At 28.7% G+C, this 20,083-nt stretch overlaps 1 protein-coding gene across 13 annotated transcripts in view; it reads left to right on the top strand.

Annotated features, from left to right (window-relative positions):
• The window catches only part of LOC118180639 (cell adhesion molecule Dscam1-like), a 243,855-nt gene that overhangs the window by 54,584 nt on the left and 169,188 nt on the right, over positions 1-20,083 (top strand). The window contains exons 1-2 of one of the 13 annotated variants that reach the window (XM_035349785.2): positions 8,259-8,390; positions 10,171-10,461. The exons of 9 other annotated variants lie outside the window; for them this stretch is intronic. In XM_035349785.2, the coding sequence (XP_035205676.1) occupies positions 8,324-8,390; positions 10,171-10,461 (358 nt within the window). In that variant the 5' untranslated portion in view covers positions 8,259-8,323. Of the gene's footprint in view, positions 1-8,258; positions 8,391-10,170; positions 10,462-12,599; positions 12,733-14,846; positions 15,141-19,050; positions 19,231-20,083 lie in introns of those variants that run through there. 3 more of the 13 variants (XM_035349752.2, XM_085822626.1, XM_035349770.2) reach the window with 3 other exon arrangements.

The following is a 20,083-nucleotide window of genomic DNA, read 5'->3' on the forward strand; positions in this document are numbered from 1 at the left end:
GCTAACTACGTGTATCTGGCTTTAATCGTTTTCACTTAGGATTCTGGTTTGAATTTAACTTAATTTTTCTCTAAACTTGCTGTTCTTGTGAAAACTTCTCTAAACTTCGTAGTGTAATGGTCAGCACGCTCGGCGCGCATTCGAGAGGTCCGAGGTTCGAGTTTCGACGAGGGCATCACTCATTTTTCGCTTCTCCTGTTTCGAAATAACCTAATGTCTCTACAGCAGAACTAAGTAATTTTTCCGTTCGGAATTGATATAAACTCCACACATTCTATTTCTGAAATAAAATATATATTTTAAGGAAACATTTTTAATCTGTTTAATTTACTTAATTCGTTTGTTTATTAAGGTAGAACTTCAAACAAGATATAAGCTTAAAAGTGTTCAATTTTTACATGTTTGTAGAAATCAAGCATAATTTAACATTCATTCTGCTATTATAAAACTTAATTGCATTACTTCATTCCCAAGATTATTTCCTCAAGATTTATTTTATTTATAATAAGATAAATTTTTAGTATATGTATATAGACTAAAATTTAAGGTTAAAGCAATGAAATAATTCATACTAGATATTGAGAAATTTAAATTATTTACTGCGAAAACAATTTTAAATCTTTTAGCAAGGTAGACGCTGGAACTTGAATATTCACAGCTTGACGGCCGTGTGCATCTCTGATGATTCACAGCGACCTTTCTTTTCGAAGCCGTGTGCATCGAATGTGATTCACAGGTTTTGTATTGTTTGAAGCCTAGTGAATCATCGGTGCTTCACAAACACATAGATTTATACGATTAAAATTATTTCTGGAGCCTCGGAAGTTGCTCCTATTCTTGGTTTCCGGCTTCTGGAAGCTTTTTCTATTAACTGATAAACGATTTTAATATATATTTTGCTGCAGTAACATTTAAGTAATTATTATTTATGTGGAAGTAAGACTTTTATGTGGAAGTAAGACTAAGAAGCTGTAACTGAAAAGGATTGTGTTGCTTATTAAAAGAGTACAAGACTAGTGGTACAATTTTAAAGATGTTTATAAATTCACTAAATTATTCATTTTTGTTTATATATGCTGTTTTACTATTTCTGCTGTAACATACTATTTGTCTAATTTTACTAATTACTTGAAAAAATTGGTAAATACCAAAACTTGAACAAAAGTAGTTTTTTTTTATATTCATAAGCTAAATCTAAATACTTAACAAGTAAGTAAATAACTGACCGCATTCCCCCCTTAAGAAATTATGAAATTTTTCCCAGGGAGTTCCCCCACCCCAGGTTGGGAACCCTTGCCTTAAAGCTAAAATCTTTTTTTTTTTTAAATCATATTGAGATGCGTTCAAAAGGGCTTTTAACTATTTAAGCTTTTTACTACTCCTTTTACAAAATGATGTTATCCATGTTTTCCGTTGTTTCACATTTGTAACACTAGAACTTCAACTTCTCTGTAAAAATATGACTTTGTTTCTGCATTCTACTTTTAATTCATTTTCTTGCCCCCATGCGGCGCTAGTATCAGTTCCCCAATGAAGGCGTTTATAGTGTTCTCACTGCGGCGACGTTAATAAACGCTTTTCAAGAAATGGTTAGTATACCTTTTTGTATCTGAATTGTATTAATGCTTAATACACTTTATAAGCGTATCTTATGGGGTTTATAATTATTATTGTTTTATTTTACTCTAGGTGCCTTTAAAGGAATTCTTGCCATTTCCTGCAATGAAGGTCTCCTTACTTTTCTCAATTGCTTTGATATGTATGTTAGCACCTCTAACTGTAGGTAAGTCAATAAATTTATGGTTAAGTATTTTTCCATAGATCAAACTGTATTCAAACTGTTTTCTTTCTGATTAAAGCAGGATTTTTTCATAGAAATTTATGAAATTTTAAAAAGGTTTCGTCTTTTTTAAGCCTAAATTTTGTATGCTAGTCCTTACGTATATACATATTTCACTGAAAATTTCTGTTAATCTAAGTATAGCGCACTCCCAGTTAATAGGAGTTATACTAGGTACAAAATCCATGATTAACTCAATCACGGTTGATCTTGAGAGCTGGAAAAACACAGGAAAGAGGAATAACCCATATTATAATTAACATACTACTGTATTTATTTGAAAATATGATTTCTCTTATTGCTATATTTTTGTAACATTTCTTGAAGTCTTTTGATCGGGCATTTTATTAAGTGAAATGGGAGAAAAGAGTGAAAATAGAAGAAAAGAGTTTAATTAATATACTGTGTTAATTAAACTGTTTCAGTATTAAATAAACCAGACTGGTAATTACGGAATATGTAAACTGCAAAACTACCGTTAGTTATAATTGACACATCTAGTTGAATGATTTCAGTTTAGGATTAAATTCTCTATACTACGTACTGATATACCTGAAAACAAAATACTAATAATATGTCATTAAATTTTTCTAATTTTTCTTTTTATATCATAGTAAAATATTGTATTTAATTGCATAGCTTGCCTATCATTCTAATCAGAAAAAAAAAGTTTAATCAGAACCATGCTGTTATTAAATATTAATTTATACTTTTTTTACTAAAATTTATCCTAAATTGTAAGGAGTGTCAACCTGTTTTACTTTGGATAAATATGAAATTAACAATTTATTTGCCTGTATTTTTAATAGTTTCATTTGGAGTACAAACTCATTTGGTTATGTAAATTAAATCAGCAAAAAAAAAAAAAAAAAAAGAACACGTTTCGAAAAAGAAGCCTACGAGTGTATTATTGTAATTTTACAGATATCAATGGGAGACATAAAATTAATGATTGCTCAATTTACTTTATTTTTCTTCACGATTGAGCAATTTAATCTTAGCGGTGGATTTAACAATATTTTGTATATACCAGATATTGCTGTTTATAGAAAAAATTCATAAATACTGGGACATTATCTGCCGTCACTGCTCTTATTCTGCGTAATTTCTTTGCTGTATTCTCCCTATGCATTTCTCTTTATTCTGGTGGTTTGTGATAGTAATTTTCCACCGTTCCACAATAAACAAACGTTACCTTTTTTTAGACAAGTCGATGCGTAGCCCCGGTCAATCCACCCTTGGTTAATTATTAAAATAGGCATTTAATGCAGTATATTATGATTAGTTAACAGAATTAGTTTACTGTAAATGTAAGTGTAGCTTAGTTTTACCTTTTTCATGTAAAAAATATACAATACTAAATTCTAAGGTATTTGAAACTTAGTGTATTCTATAATTTTTATTTTCCTGTTATTTCAAGAAACGTTAGTTACGTTTCTAGATAACTAGTTTTATGTAAAGTTTAATTTTGGTATCCTTTGCAGTCATGGTCGTCATATTAACATATTTATTTTAAAATAATATTTTTATATTTGCTAGAAATTTCATTTTAGTACCTTATATTTTAAACGTTCTTTTATCTTAACAACGTTCTTATTTTTTAATTCCTTCTAATTTTTTAAATTATTACTAATTTCGAACAAATGTCGAATATAAGTATAGATTACATTTGTGCATTTCTGACATGCAGTGCTTTACATCTCCTATTTAATTTTTCTCAGTTTTATTCATTTCGCTTACCGATGTATACATAATATTACTCTAGTTTCATTATTATGGGTTATACAGAATTTATTTTAATAATCATTGTAATTTGCATTGTAATATTGTAAATTATATATCATATCCAGAATTCTATAATGTTAATTCTCCATGTTTAGTTTATTGAAACATAAAGATTTGTGGTATAATAAACCGAAGTTTTACTGCACAAATTTTATTTCCAGAGTTAAAAATTTATTTTTAACGTGACTTATCTTTAAGGCAAAATTTTTGTTCGTGAAGAAACTAACTGCGTTTAAAAGCATTATTAATTTAATCGAAAACAACGGAAGAAACTCTTTTGTAATTCATTATAAAAAGCACTTTCGGAACAATGATAAAACTCAGAATCCTCAAATATATAAAGATGAAAAATAAATAAAATTATATGATCATTTTAAAATTATGTAGTAATTTTTTTTATTTGCTACGGAGTGGAGTTGTTTCATTGTTTTTACGTGTTGTCGTATAGCATTGAGAAAAACTGTTTTCACCAATAGTTCTTGTCTTTTAGTGAAATTAATTATCTCAGGTTAATCCTGAGTTACCATCGCCATCTTCACAGAAGAAAGGCTAATGTACATTTTGCCTTTAAATTAAAGGCTGTATTTTTTATTAATAAAGAACAGAAATATTTTTACTGTGTTAAACGTTCATGTAATAGTCTCAATGTACACTCAGAGATAGCTACTGCATGAAAGAAAACGCATAAAATATATTTTGAAACTTCAGAAGTAGCTAAACATTTCCTGCAATGCATTTAAAAATATCATGCTGTAGAAACTGCGTAAAAGAATCCAATATAGAAAATAATTCAAAACTTCACAATGTAATTAGAAATTGGTTTTCCACTGCAAAAACGAATTTACGGGACCATTTTTAAACGTTTTATTTGCTTACACATTAAACATTACGTGTACAAAAATTCTAAAATGTACATATAAATAATTTTAAATATTATTCTTCGTAGATGCAGATTTTCTTCTGGAGAACTGCTTCAAAATTACTTTCGTGACTTCGTGGAGATACTACCTCCCACTCGTTCGGAGTTCATATTTTTGATGATACAATGTAGTCACTGATAAGTTTTTGCGATTGTCTAGTTAACCGTTCTATATGTCGTGGTAACCAGACATACAAGATCGAAGCTCGTTCTAGAATTTTAAAGTTCTTTCAGAATTGGTATCGAATGAAAGAAAATGGCTTTCGAATTTGCCCCAAAGCTTAAGCCCTGCATAGATTTTTTCAGTCATAGAATCGGATTCTTCTTGGTCATCAGTAGGATCTGTAGAGTAATTCATAATGACTATCACTTACTTGTATGTCCTGAATCATTTCGTAAATATCAATTTCACTGAAAATATTAAAAGCTTCACCACCGATGCAGCGATTTCCTTTTCATCTGAGTTTTTTGATTAGTGATGCAATATGAACATAGTTTTGGTAATGTGATGATGTAATATCGGGTGGGCCATCTGTTAGTTTCTTTAAAACTGCATGTTATTTTGACACTATCAGCGATCTTTTGCTTTCTTTTAAAATTATTTTTTATAACTGTTTATTTATATTCTGCATTTTGATGGACTTTTTCTTTACTAGCTCATTAAAAAACTGCACAAAAGCGGAGGGCATAAAAGCACGTTTGAGTGTATTATAACTTAATCAGCCAATAAAAACAGTTGGTTAGACTTTTATTCTTTATCTTTTTTATATGTATATAATTTTTATCTTTTTTATTGATAAGTAGAAAAATTTTATTAGCATCGATATACCTTATTGTAATTCAGGTTTTGTCAATATTTATTTTCATTCATAAATATTTAAGTTCATTTCTATTTTGGAATTAAAATTCATGAATATATGTAATTCTGCCTATTTTGAGTAAATTTTACTGCACATAGACTTAATGGACGTAATAAATGATATCAGCAATAAAAGGTTTTGTGACAAGCAACAAACCAATGATTTTTTATGCCCAGTGCATATTTTGGTTAAAACCATTCGGTGTAAATTCATAACTTGATTCTTGCATGCCTTTTATACATGAAGTTCCTCGTATATGGATACTTTTTTTTTAATTTGGAGTTTTTTAATCTTTTATTTATTTATTTTCAGTTACTAAGAAACCCGAAGTAAATCCTTTTAAATTTTCTGGTACATTGACATCTGGCAAAAGAGCGTCTGTAACGTGTGCTGTTATTGATGGGAGCCCTCCTTTCACATTCCACTGGTTTAAAGACGATGTTCCTTTACAAAACGGACAGTCGGTTACAATCAGAATCATGGACGAGTTTAATTCCAATTTAGCTATAACAAAATTAGGACCGGAAAATAATGGTAACTACACCTGCCGCGTTTCAAACGTTGACGGAACAGATGAACAGTCAGATACCTTGTTCATGAAGGGTATGTTATCTTGCTAATTGAAAATATGTTATGAAATTTTGCTTGTAACTTTAGCTTGGAAAATCATTTATATTATTTGTTCTTAAATAACGAAATTGTGGTCTGCATTAACTGCTTTGTATAAAAACAATAATTTATGTATGTAGAATAAAGTTACTGGCTATGTCTCAGAAATCTCCATAATTGTTGATAGTATATGAAATCTATGATATTTTCAGCCCAGTTCAGGAAACTTATATCTTGTCATTGCAAATCTGACAAAAGAGTTATCTTCTTTTTGTGAAATATATGAAAAAGAGGTCTTTGCATTTCAAATAACTAATATCAGGTAATGTTTGTCATGTTAACTCACTTGCAATCCGGCAAAGGTTTTGTAAATAGTTATTTAAGATATTTTTATTGAAAACATTAATGGCAATGAAAATATTTGAAGCGGTTTTGAATAGGTAGTTCTTATTGTTCGACTGTCATAAGTAATTTGTCAGATTCACACTTTTTTATGTGTATCATTTTGATTTTGATAAGTGATGTGCGTGAATAAAGTAATGATTTGATTTGAACTTTTACGAAATGCAACAAACGCAACCTGGTTATTGTTATTCATTCAAGGAAAACATGTTTTAGAGAGCGTAACATATATGTCATTTTATTTGCAACTGAAAATAATGTTTAATAAAATTTGTTTAATTTGGTAGTTAATAACTTGGAACTATATATCTGTGTTTAATTGAAGAAAAACTTTAATTTACTTAAGAAGGAGCGCTTCCGTAGATGCTAAATTAAAAATTTATATTTTTTGCTTAAACTGTAGTTTCTATAATCCTTTATTAACCGTTTTGTCTATTTATTGATTTTCGTTACAGTGAGTGCTATTAGTAATTTCCATCACGCCATACTACAAAATAAAACTTTAGTGCAGCAGTAAGATATCCTGCACACATTACGTATTACGACGTTTTGTATTACAAAAGTATTAAGATTTAACTGCTGATGACATATCAGTGTACGTATAATATGTTTATTGATTTCGATTATATTTCGATGATTTTCTTGTAGCAGGTTATTTGCAGAGTTTTTATGTAAGAAAGTGATGGAGAAACCTATTGGAATATATAAACAAGTTCTAGTAACGCCTTACTTATTGGATTCATGCTGTGATTTTAAATGATTTTTCACAAATTTGCTTGAAAAGAACTGAATTTGTTTTCGTATATGTTTTATTTCAAAACCTAATAATTAGTTTTAAATATTTTCACTATTATGCATTTATCTGATGAATTTTTATGTTTCATTAAATAAGAAACTGAGTTCGTCAATCTAATGTGTAAACTTCTGAACCATTGGATTATTATTTCGTTCTAAGAACAACACTAAACACATTTGAATGTAATTTTTAATTTTTCAAAACTTTTCTCGCTTGCACGTTAATATCTCTCAGTTTCGATTTTATTACCGAAATAAAGTTTCTCTCAAAACTGTTCGGAATACATTTATATACTAGCTCGACATTTTCGTCATATTTGTTATCTTCTTGTACTCGGAAATTGCTTTAAAATTAAAATAATCATTTATTAAAATTACTGCAATTTTATGTTTATTATATTACCGGAAAAAAAGGCTGCATCACATATATTTTAGTATAAAAAGTAACCTGTGAATCCCTATTTTTTGGTACAGTTTAAATTATGAATGAATACGTAACATTTAACTGATTTTAGTTTTTCATAAATTTTTGGTGAAACATGATTTTTTTTTTCTATTTGAAGAAAAAAAAATAGTGATACGATACATTTGTTATTTAAAAGTATGTGATTTACTACCATATTGTTACCATTATATCTGTATTATTAGCATTGCAATGCAAAGTCCGGTGGGATAAAAAAATTCCTCTTGTATTGCAAAAAATATATTGAATATTTATATTTATTTATTTATTTTAGTTTTCGTGTTTAGTAGTTTGAAATTTGAAAGGTGTGATTCATTTTGTATCTTCTTATCATCTAATTATAATCTTTCCTAATTATCATCTTATCATGTAATTATAATCTTTCCTACACTAAAAATAGGATCTTCTTGTTTCATTTTCTGCTCCTATGTGGCGCTAGTGTCTTGTAAACTGATTTAGACCTCAGCTGTAGAGTGGATGATTTTATATTCTGCGAATCATACTTGCACTGTAGTGTGTTGTTGCATGAGAAAGTTTTTTGAATCTGATAATATTAAGATCAAGAAAAAATTTATTCTACGTTAATTTTGCTGAAATAACATTCACACGCTTGTTGTTACACAAACAGGGAACTGTGAATTTTCATTACGATGTGCATTTGTCTTCTTTTACAAGTACTGGCGATTTTACAAGCGTCTGTTATAGTAATAGTGACAAGTAAGTTCTATTTCGTTACTATTGATTTATTGTGTAAACTTCATTTCAATTTCTTAAGCATAGTCCGTTTTTTGAATGTCTTAAAATACAGTAGTATTTTCCGAAACTTGAAATTCTATTAAGTTACCAGGCTTACAATGCTTAATTAGGCTTACACTGTACGTATTACCGTTCGTAGCGTATTTTCCTTTAAGCTCTGACGAAAATGCAAGGTTTTTCTTAAAATTAAAATATATTCGTTTTCATAGATAGTCAGTTAATGCTCATATCTAGTATAGCATGGCTATGAATTTCTAGAAAATATCTGCGCAAATGTATCCTTCTTCATTAGAACATGCTATATTTTGGCTGTCAGATTAGTAAATGATATAAAGCAGTAATTTTCTGAAGATTTTAAACAATTCTGAAATAGTTTCATTATTAATATTTCCGCATACGATCTATAAATGTTTTCTCCAAAGTATTTGTGTTCTTGCTTATGAATTTCTCTATAACTCTTACTCAAAACCATTATAACTACGCGAATCTGTGCCGTTTCAAGTATGTCTTCGTCATTATTTAAAACCTTAATGTGGTAAAGTTTGGTTACTGCAGAAAAGTAAAGAATCTATTCTTAAACCTTTTACGTCATATTATACGGAAATTTAAATTATGCATTTTAAAAATTAAAAGCTATTTTAATTTATATTAAAATACGTATGTAAAGTATACTCAATTCGTAAGAAAATATTTACTTTCTTTATGAATTTGATGTTTTTTTATGAATTTTTGCATGAACTTTTTTTTTTTCGTTCAGAATCGGTGAATTAAAGAATTTTACTATAAAATCTACTTTCCTTGAGAATCAAAATTGTATTCAATAAAACAATTATAATGCAATGTATGGCAATGTCATAAATATAATTATATAATTCCATGGAAAATAACAGGTCAATAGAGCTTTCTTTTTGATCTTTCAATATCTGTATCCCGATTCGATATATCAAAAAAATATTTTTTCTATTTTTCATTCATAACGGGCTTAAAACGTTTCTGTAATTTCTACACTATTTATTACAAAATTAAGTTTTAAAATTATCTACAATGTAAATTATAGGGAGAATAAAGTGTTACTTTTGTTTAAACTATTGCAGTAAATTCCGTTTGATTTAAAATTGATATCCATCTTGATAAATGCTAGTTATATTACACTAGAAGAAACTGAATAGTATTTTTCATCATATTTGAGATATAGCTCTCAAAAGGCCATCGGAATATGGATTTCGTGCAAAAGAATTTATAGAAATGAGGCAACTGAAAATAAAAAGTTTTTATTTCGACAGTATTAAAAACAAAGGGATGGTCACATGCATGGGTATTTAATTCTCAATATTATTTTACTCCCTAAAATAATGTAATCAACTATATTTTCTTGTAGCCATGAATTAGACTTTTAATAGTATTCAAACTATTTTCATTTTGAATTGTAAGATTTTGTCAGTGCTAACAGGAAAATAGAATTTCAATTAATTTAAATTTGCTGCATTAACCTATTATTCTTAAATAGCAAGGCACGATTTGCTTATTCTAATATTAAATTGATACTTCTCTAACTCGCGTTTTTCCTGAATCGTCAACTTACATGTTTTTTCTAGAAATACTAAACATTTAATGATTTCATATTGTGTGCTTGTAAATCAATAAATAAGCTCCAAAGACAGCAAACTGAATTAGGAATTCAGACTATTTAAAATTTCATTTCACACCTAACATTTTTATAACTTAATGATATCTTTCACAGGTATGAGACTACCCAAAATCCATCCTTTCCACTTTTCTGGAGAGTTGGATCAGGGTATGCGGGTGTCTGTACAGTGTTCTTTAATCTATGGTGAACCACCTTTTGAGTTCATATGGTCTAAAGATGGTGTGCCTCTTGTCGAAAGTCAAGGTGTATCAATAAGGAAGATTGACGATTTCACTTTAAACCTGGTTATAGCAAAAGTGGACGCAGACAGTAATGGGAATTACAGCTGCCATGTTTCAAATGCAGCAGGGTCAGATGTCAAGTCAGCTACTTTGTATATTAAGGGTATGTTGTTCAACTTAAAAATGCTTGTACAATACGCATTGTTTATTACGTTATTGTCGTTTATATTTTCTCAGAACAGCAACCTACCCGATAAGTTATTTTTAGTTTAATTCCGAAAATTTGAAAAACTTTTATGGCTTGTAAGACGTTGAGAAATCAGATATAGATTTTTTCATTGAAGTTTTTTTTCCTTCATTAATGTCTCTTCAATATGAGAAATTTTCCTGTTCTATTATGTAGCTATTAATTTCTTTTATTTGAAAATAATCTGAAAAGTTCCGATAAATTTTTAATTGATGAATGTTATTTGCTAGATATGTAATGATTCTATCCGTTGATACTTTAGTAAATTTCTATGCGTTATACCATTTTCGACTTCAAAAAATGTTTCGGATGATTTCACTGAAGCAATTTTCAAAACCAATAAAGTTTGGTCAGAAGTTATTTACTGTCAGTTATTTGTAAATTTTATGTTTTACTTTCACCACATTAATTAGTGCAAATATTGCATTTACGCATTTATGTTATACGTATCGAATATTTATCCTTGTTGAAATCTGGGACTATTCTATTTTATGTATGTCACTGCGTAATATTTTCTAGTTTTATGTCATGCCTATATCGCCCATTGATAACTGAAAGACAGTAAGAAGACTAAAGTTGATGTTGAAATCTATTTAATTAGACTAAACGAAAAAATTTTCTTCTCATAACTAAATTGCTGTTGCGAAACAGTAATGAATTCAATCACTAGCAAGAATGAAATAACACCGTAATGACGTTGAAGGATAATAACATAATCCAACACATATTTTTCGAATTAAATATAAACAAATGTAAAAATCGTCTATATTTTCTTCTTATGTTTTATTTAATTACTTATTCGGCTTTCAGAACTGTGCAAAGAGGTTTACTTGTTGATAGCAACAAATGATAGTATTCGATTAATTTATTTTTCTTTTGAAAGAACTATTATTTCGGCATTTTACGTATTTTTATTAGTTTTTATCGTTTGCGTATAGAATACATAACGTGTAATATATGATGCAGAAGCGAGAAATTTGTGATTTACTTTACATGTCCAGCTGGTTTTACAAAATGTTCCTTTTGACCAAAATGTGATATAATATTCAATTCTCTTGCTGAAAAATCTTCCTTGTAATAAGCATTTATGATTTTATGATTTGACGATATCTAATTGCATTAATATAGCAATTTTGTAGATGTATATTTTAGATTTCATATAGAGAACTATAAAATGTATCGGGTGTAACTGTTCTGTGTAATTGACAGTCAGATTTTTTTTGTAGTTAAAAACGCAAAAATATTCCAAGTTTTTGTTATTACAGCCTTTTTAATTCTGTTTAAAGTTGTCTATTTTTTAGAAAATTTGCAAAATGTTCTCTAATACTGGAGTGTTTTGTGTTGTATAAACCTTTATATTTTTTTCTCTCGTTTGTTTGTAAGTATTAGTTCTTTCTGGATTCAAATAGCATATATTTTATATAAATTTTATACTTTTCGTATAAGATGTACATCACGTACATAAAGTTCATTCAATTTTATTTTTTAATTTGGGAAAATAAGAGTAATTGCAATGTCCTACTAAACAAATTATACATTGATAAATTACATAGTCTTTTACAAGTAAAATATTATGACAATATTTTTATGAAACAAGATACATATTTGTAAGTCGTATAATAGTTATTATTCTTGTTAGAATAAAAATACTTCGATGCATACAAATAAATGTAGAAATTTCTGCAAATTTTGTCCTCTTTTTTCAAATACTTATGTTATGAATATTATGCTTGTTCAATAAATGACATCATATTGGCTAATCTTCATAATTTGATTTTGAATTGTATTTAACTTGTTAAAATTTGTAATTTTAACCGTCATTTGCGGTAAGATAATTTTTATTCCCATTTTTCAAGTATAATAGGATAAAGTACCTATTTTAGAATATGTATTTTTTGTTTCATTTCCTGCTCCTATGTGGCGCTACTGTCTTGTAAAGAATTAAATTAAACCACGGTTTATAGCGTACTAGACTGTGTTATCTCTAGTTGACATAAAATTCTATGGCGTGTGGTTGTCAAAAAATTTGTTGAAAGTCTGCGTAGATCAAGTACAATTTTTTGCAATATCATACAAACTCCTATATTGGTTCATTGTGCTACTAATTTGATATGCTTTTTTCTCTGATGCTTTGCCTGCTTTTTCAAGCTTTCATCATACTACCATCGGCGTCGTCTGCGTTGTCAGGTGAGACAATCTAATTTTTCTTTATATTGCTTATGCAGTTTATATATACATTATGTATATAAAATTTGAATAAATATATTATTTTTTAATTATAGTCGCGTTCTATTCATAACCTTTAAACTGCAATATCTGTACTTAGAGCTTTCATGTCAGCAGCGCTTTTAGTACAAATCATTTCATTTTTACTGTCTAAGATATTTTGATACCCATCTGGGTATATCTGTTAAGGCCCTATATTTATATATGCCGATACAGGTATTGAAACTGCCGTAGATTCAGATTTTAAGAAAAATATGAAAAATTTACATGTAATATGAAAACGTAATATGAAAGATTTACGCGTAATTTATGAGAGAATTTAGATAATTAATATTTCATTCTCGGAGCGCAAAAAATGATCTTGTACAGCTCTGAGTTAATTGTATAATTCCAACAGTAAATGTAATTGTATAATTATTTCAACAAGGATTCGAGTAAATTGTATAATTACTTCAGGAATAAACATAACTGTATAATTAAAATTGTAAGTAAATTTTTTTAATTTTGAATCATATTAGCCGTAATGAAATGAAATATTTGTAATATGTTGATTGCATATATTGCTGAATTGGTTATATCAGGTATCTAGAAAAGCATTCATAGTTATAAGACATGTTTAGCACATTTGAAATTCCTACTTTTCTTCGTTAATATTTGATTCGGAGTTTGAATCAGATTGCAGTAAATTTAATTAACTAGATTAGATTCATATAATCCTTTTCAAATATTCCATATCAAGTAATTTTTAGATGCCGAATTTCAGAATTCAGTGCATTCTAAATTTTTGCGAAAATTTGGGGAAAGTTGCATTAAAATATATAATTTTTATTGTAATTATGTAAAAATGTATGTTATGTAACCGTAATTTACAAATCAGCTAGAGTAGAAAACAGTATGTAGAGCATATATTGCACAATTGTGTGTATTACGCAATACAATTACATAATTATCTAATATATGTATTGTATTACACAATACAAAACATATATTACGCAAATGAATGTAAATTTTTAAGCTATGATTTAACAAAAGAATGCCATTTTAACTACCGCGACTGAAACAGGTTGAATGATAAACATTGGAAATTATTAACAACTGATTGTCAAAAATGTGTTGTAAAATTTTCATTTTCTATTACATATGAAGGACTCATTATCTTTCCTTTATTCATTTTATCTCTTAATATTATTATATTTATGCATAACTGCAAGACTTTTTCCAAAAGCACATTTAAAATTTGTTGTTCATAGAGTTCAGTTCGTTTATTGATAAACCATTATTTAAAATATTTTTAAAAAGTATTTAATGCTGCATACTCTTTTCTGTTTGTACTATGTTTTATTCCAAAAGATTAGAATTAAAAGAGGAGGTTATAATATATTTGATGTATGTACAATTAAAGTTGAGTGAACGTTAAACTATAAACGATATGGCACTTTCAGTACATCTAAGAGAAATATTTCTTTGTAAATAAGTCTGAAAGTACATTTTATGTTTAAAATTTTCATTTCATTTTATTTTCTAATAATTCCGCTCTCCGACTGAGCTTAATCATCCTTACGTTAAATCATTATTAGCTCTTTTTACAATTTTATTTTCGAATTATCATTTTAGCTGAAATATAAGAGGGTATTTTTCTTCTGAAAATGACTTCTGAAAATCATTTATTTTACATGCTGAGGGTAAAATAAAACAAAATATTAAGTTATGATTTATTTATTTCTTAAATATTGTATTAAATGGGAAAATAGTCATAGTATATTAAATGGAAATATAATCTTACCTCATAGTATGGTATTTATATCATGTACTCATCTGCCTCCAAAACATCTTTAAGGTATCAAATTCATGTTATGTTTTCATTGTCCCATTTAGTGTAATGTCATCTTGTAAAAAAGCTTCTGACGTGGGAGGCTATTTTATATTCCGGTCAATACTAAAACTGACAAAACTAAAACTAACAAGATAAACTGTTGGCTCTTGTTATACGAATTAGTGCAAATAGTAATATTTACCTTAACTTTTAGTTTTTATTATGTTACTGAGCGCTTTTATAAGCAATAATACTTTTTTAGAAATGAAGAAGCCCGAAATACGTCCTTTTCATTTTACCGGTGACTTGATGTCTGGAAAAAGGGTAACGCTAACTTGCTCGGTGATGGATGGAGATCCACCATTCCGTTTTCAGTGGCTCAAAGACGGCACTGAGATCGGTACACAGGGAAATATTCAAACTAAAACTTTCGAAGAAGATTATTTCTCCAACGTTGTCATTTCTAAATTGGATACAAACAGCAATGGCAACTACACGTGCAGAGTTTCGAACAGCATTGGTACCGATGAACACTCTGCAGTGTTGTTGATGAGAGGTAGGATTATCTTGGTGAGAAATTTATTTTTGATTATATGCGCTTTTTTAGTATACGAGTTGCAACTTTTCATTGTTTCTATTTTTTATAATTCAGTGTATGTTTAATTGCATTTTTCATGTGTAATTAACATTTCTCTAAACTAAAGTAAATGAATTCGTCGATGAGAAATATAACTTTAATGTATCTGATGCTTTAAATGTAACCCTACGATTTTACATTTTTATTAGCTGCTTAGTGTTTGGTAACGTGATGAAAGTAATAAGTTTTTTTTTTTTTTTTTTTTTGTGTGTGTGTGTGTTTTCATGACCTCTTTGTGTATTTTCCTTACGTATTTTTCTATATGGGAATTTAAACTATTCACATCTCTAAGATTTAGTAAGTGGTAGTAGAATAATGTACACACCATAAAGTAATTATTAAGGAAGAGATGTGCTCTTTACATTGCAACACAACATACTCAGGACGATTCTTAAAATGTACAATTTCTACTTCTGTTATACATCATATTTCAGTTGGATGTTTTTATTTAAAATAAACCCATTGTTTTATTTATGTAGAATATGTATGTATGAATATATATATGAGATATAAAATATGGAAGAAAAACCACTAACTTTAATTTGGCTCCGTACCCATCCTGGAGTCTAGAGTACGTCATCTAGAAAACTGATTTGCATTATGTCATCATATTAATTTTGCAGTGCAATAAGCTGTTGTCTAATCACCGTTCAAAAATTAAACAAAAATGCCAACTCTATAAACACCCCTTAGCTGAAATGCGCAAATATTTTGCTGTCTCCTTTCGCTGTGCTTGCACACATTATGCTCTCCGTTTCATCTGTTGTCTCAAAATGCGATCAGTTATATAAAATTGTGGATTGTCGCTCCTATAGTGATGTGTAAAGAATATGTCTCCTCATAATTACTCATTAAGAAATAAAATTATGTATAGAAATTACGGCTACGTCTGTCTTCAAGTGTCATCCTTCTAAATATGCAGGAAAAGCCTCTCCAAGTTACTATAATGCAATGAACTATCACCAGTCCATTGTAGCTATTCTCCAAATTATCCCGTTATATAAGTAAGATATAAAAATATGATGCAAAGTTATTCGCAAATTAAACTTAATTTGAACGGTCCTTTTAATTCTTAATTTTAATTGCATACATCCACTCTTCAAGGCTTCATATTGCACCATGTTACATCACGCTTTCCCTTTTGCCCAATAGCTGTTCAGGATTAAACCAAAGACTTAATATTATAGATTTCTCTTGTACTGCTTGCTCTGCCAAGAAAAGTCACGTCTCTTTGCCAAGTTTCATTTTCTATTATCTAAAATGTAAACTGCATATATAGAAATTGTGGGACAAGTTTAGCACCCGTAGTGTTGTACCAATTTAAGCAAAAATATATTTCTGTATAATTCTTCCTGTTTAAAATAAAAATGATGCTTAACCATCAAGCCAGTTTTGATTTGCACTCCCGTCAGATCTACGCAGCGGTTGTTTTCCTCAGCCATGACGTAAAATTGAATTGGTTCAACCAAAACCCTAGTTATACGCTGTAATCTGATAAATTTGAAACAAATTAGAAGCAATAAGTGCAATAATGTAATAAGATTTAACATTTTAATTTATACATTGTGTCCTTTGTGTACTAAAAATAGTATCTGCTTATAATAAATCTCTTTAAACTGCATCATTTAAAAATTAATCCTTGTCATGTGATTTTTTACATAACAGACGCTTCTATGAATGCTTCAGCGAATAATATTGTCATTTGGAACCGAAATCAATTCTTGTAAGCCGAAACCCAAACTACTTTGAAACCAACTTCCATTTTAGAAACGTCGCATTCGCTCCTGTTTCTGCCCTGCCAGCTTACTGCTACTGCTGCTTTCTTCAAAAAATGTAAAAAATTCTATAACAGAGTTTATTTATCCAATTTATCAGTGTTGGCTATAAAAATGCGCGTCAATGAAAGAATAAAGAACTATTTAAATCGGCTACTGCGATTGTTACCTTCTATGCGCCAGGCTTAGTCACTCCGTGAATCATGTTCTCCGTTGTGTCATCAGTTGTTTCATCATCAGCAGCATATATATATGCTTGTGTGCATCGATTTATTCAACTGTTAGACTTCATTTTTAGTTATTTGTTGTGATACCTGAATGCACGAAGCTTGAAATCATCTTGCTTCTCTATCGCAAAAACTTTATCTTCAAATATTTTATATAGTCTCTATTATAAAATACGAATGCTTTTATTTATTATACGTATTTAAGTATAAAACGTAGGTCTTTTGCGTGCAGAAATGTAATTGGTGTTCCTTGTGCACGTACTTCGTCATAGTAACTGTGTTGACATTCACGAAGTACTAAATGTTCGTGCAGTTGAACATTACTTTGTATGTGCGTAAGTTGACAGAAAAAAAACTAAAAACAGATAACATTTTTTGACTTTCTAAATAAATACTGAATAATTAATGCAAGATTTATTAGAAATCATAACTGAGTAACAGGTATTAAGTCATGCGTAAATTACTAATGCAATTGTATATATTTCATGATCATATAAAAATTAAAGACATCTTGCTCTTCAGGCATCAAAACTTTGTATAAATTGCAGATAACAGAATTTAGTTAATAGCCCAAAGAGCGTTATTAATTTCATTTTGGCATTTTGTGGCTTTCACTATAAACGACGTTTCACTTTTCAAATTGTTGCCACCAAATATTAGAGCCCTGCATTATATTTAGAAAAAAGTAAATAATGAAGAACCTGCATGAATGTATGTATGCTTCTCGCACTGTGAAAAAACAACGGTACCTAGAGACAAAAAAGTTTGAATAACGTAGTATTGCACTCGAATATGGGCATCTGGAAGCCTAAATTTGCAATTTGTTTTATTGTCTATTTCATATTTTGTAAAACTTAACGAATTTTTATTAACAAACTCAACGATTTCAAAGCGAACAATGGCAACACTGTACGAAAAAGGAAAAAGAAAAAACATGTTTATCTCCAGCACGCGAGACTGTATATCGTAAATTCTAAAGATATCCTCTTTTTAAATATTTTGTGATATTGCTGTTGAACTGAATTTTATTCTTTAAGTGCGAAGAACATGATATTTAATAAATAAACGTAACACACAAGAAAACGCCCCTTTGGGCGTAATATGAAATCTGACAGCTTTCAAATTTTCTTTCTTTTTTTTCGAATTTTTATTTATTTATTTGTTTATTTCTGAATGGAATGTGGGATTGAGTTCTTTGATTCTACGTCATTATATTTCATTATATTGAATTGTGTTCATAACATACATTAACATACATAATCCTTTATATCACATTATATCTCTAAACGTTATGCCTTTCATTTTTAAATTAGTTTTTATATTTGTCTACTGATGATCGCATATAGTGAATTTACAGATTCAGAAGGCAGCGAAATTTGTATAACATATAAAATATCTACAGGATATTCATTCTTATGTAGATTGCTTTCATAACGCGAGGGGCTGTTATATTTTAATTCTCTAAACAGGTACTATACTTGATGATATTAAAATGTACTCCCTGTCCTCATGATCGAGCATGTGAAATATGCAATCTGTAATCTCATAGTAATATTTCTGTCTATCATATTATCTTAATGTCGTTTTAAATACTTTTACTGATCTGAAACATTATGATGGGTGAATTATTTTATTTTCAAAATATTTTGAAATCTTAAGTCTTCCACTAGGATATTAATATAATATTGCATTATTAAACTTTTTGTTTCATTTCTTGCTCCTATGTGGCGCTAGTGTCCTGTTATTCTGTGGAGTAATCTGTTTCTGTGTACCGGAGACGTCCATTTATAAAAACACACAAGTTATACGCAGCTTTTGTAAAAGTGATAATTGCGTGTGATACAGATTAATTATTTGTGTTCTGATCTGTTCTGTAATACCTTAATTTAGTTGTTTCTTGTTCTCCGGACAGTTTTATATTCCATACTCAAGCTATGATTGCAGCAAGAAAAGCCAGCTTTTTCTTGGCACTTGTATTCCTTCAAATGTTGATTTCTGTCACAGTAGGTGAGTACAATTACTAAATGATTATATGCTTTTTTAGACAATAATAAGTCAATGTACAATATTTCACAAATGATATCTGAGTATAATATTTATCCACGTATCTAACATAAATGACGATTATTCATAGTCATAGTAACGATTTAGCATTATCAGTTTCCAAAATAGAGCTGTGTAAAATTTTACTTCCTGAACAGACTTATTTATAATTTTATTATTATTAATTTATTAAAATAAACGTTATTGTACTTCATTTTTATACGACTTAACATTTTCTTCGTATATTATTACAGAAATTCAAGCCAAAATTTTGTATTTTGGTTTTAAAATATTTATTGTTTGATCAGAAAGAACAAGGATCTCAAATAAATAATTTGTTTTATTATTTATTGAAAAGCAGAAAGAAATGTGACTGATGCCTATTTAAAAAAAAAACTATGAATTTATCGAAAAGAAAGTAAATATGTGTAATTAAAATAATTTAACAACATGATAGTTTTTCATTATCATTTATTAACTAAAAAAGTAATATTAATTATTGAAAAAAAGTTTATCATATGTTATATATCAGAAATCTGAATTATAATCTTGAAAAAGGATTTTAATATGCCAACTCTGGGATGAATTAAATTTGAGGCAATCTTCGGTTGTAATGTAATATGCGAGTTTGCTGGAACTCTGCTGGCCGATAATAATCGTTCTCATGGTTAATGCAGCACACCTAACACAGATTAAAGCAAAAATACAATTAAAAACATCAAATCAAAATTCCCAATATTGTTCTATTGCCGTTTATAAAATTCATTAAATCCTTTGTAGATCTAAACTCTTTCCTGCGGCAATAGAATTCCTTTAT

Source organism: Stegodyphus dumicola, chromosome 8 (assembly GCF_044657685.1).
Source record: "Stegodyphus dumicola isolate Sdum_Otavi_A_Nest chromosome 8, ASM4465768v1".
Taxonomy (NCBI): Eukaryota; Metazoa; Arthropoda; class Arachnida; order Araneae; family Eresidae; genus Stegodyphus; species Stegodyphus dumicola.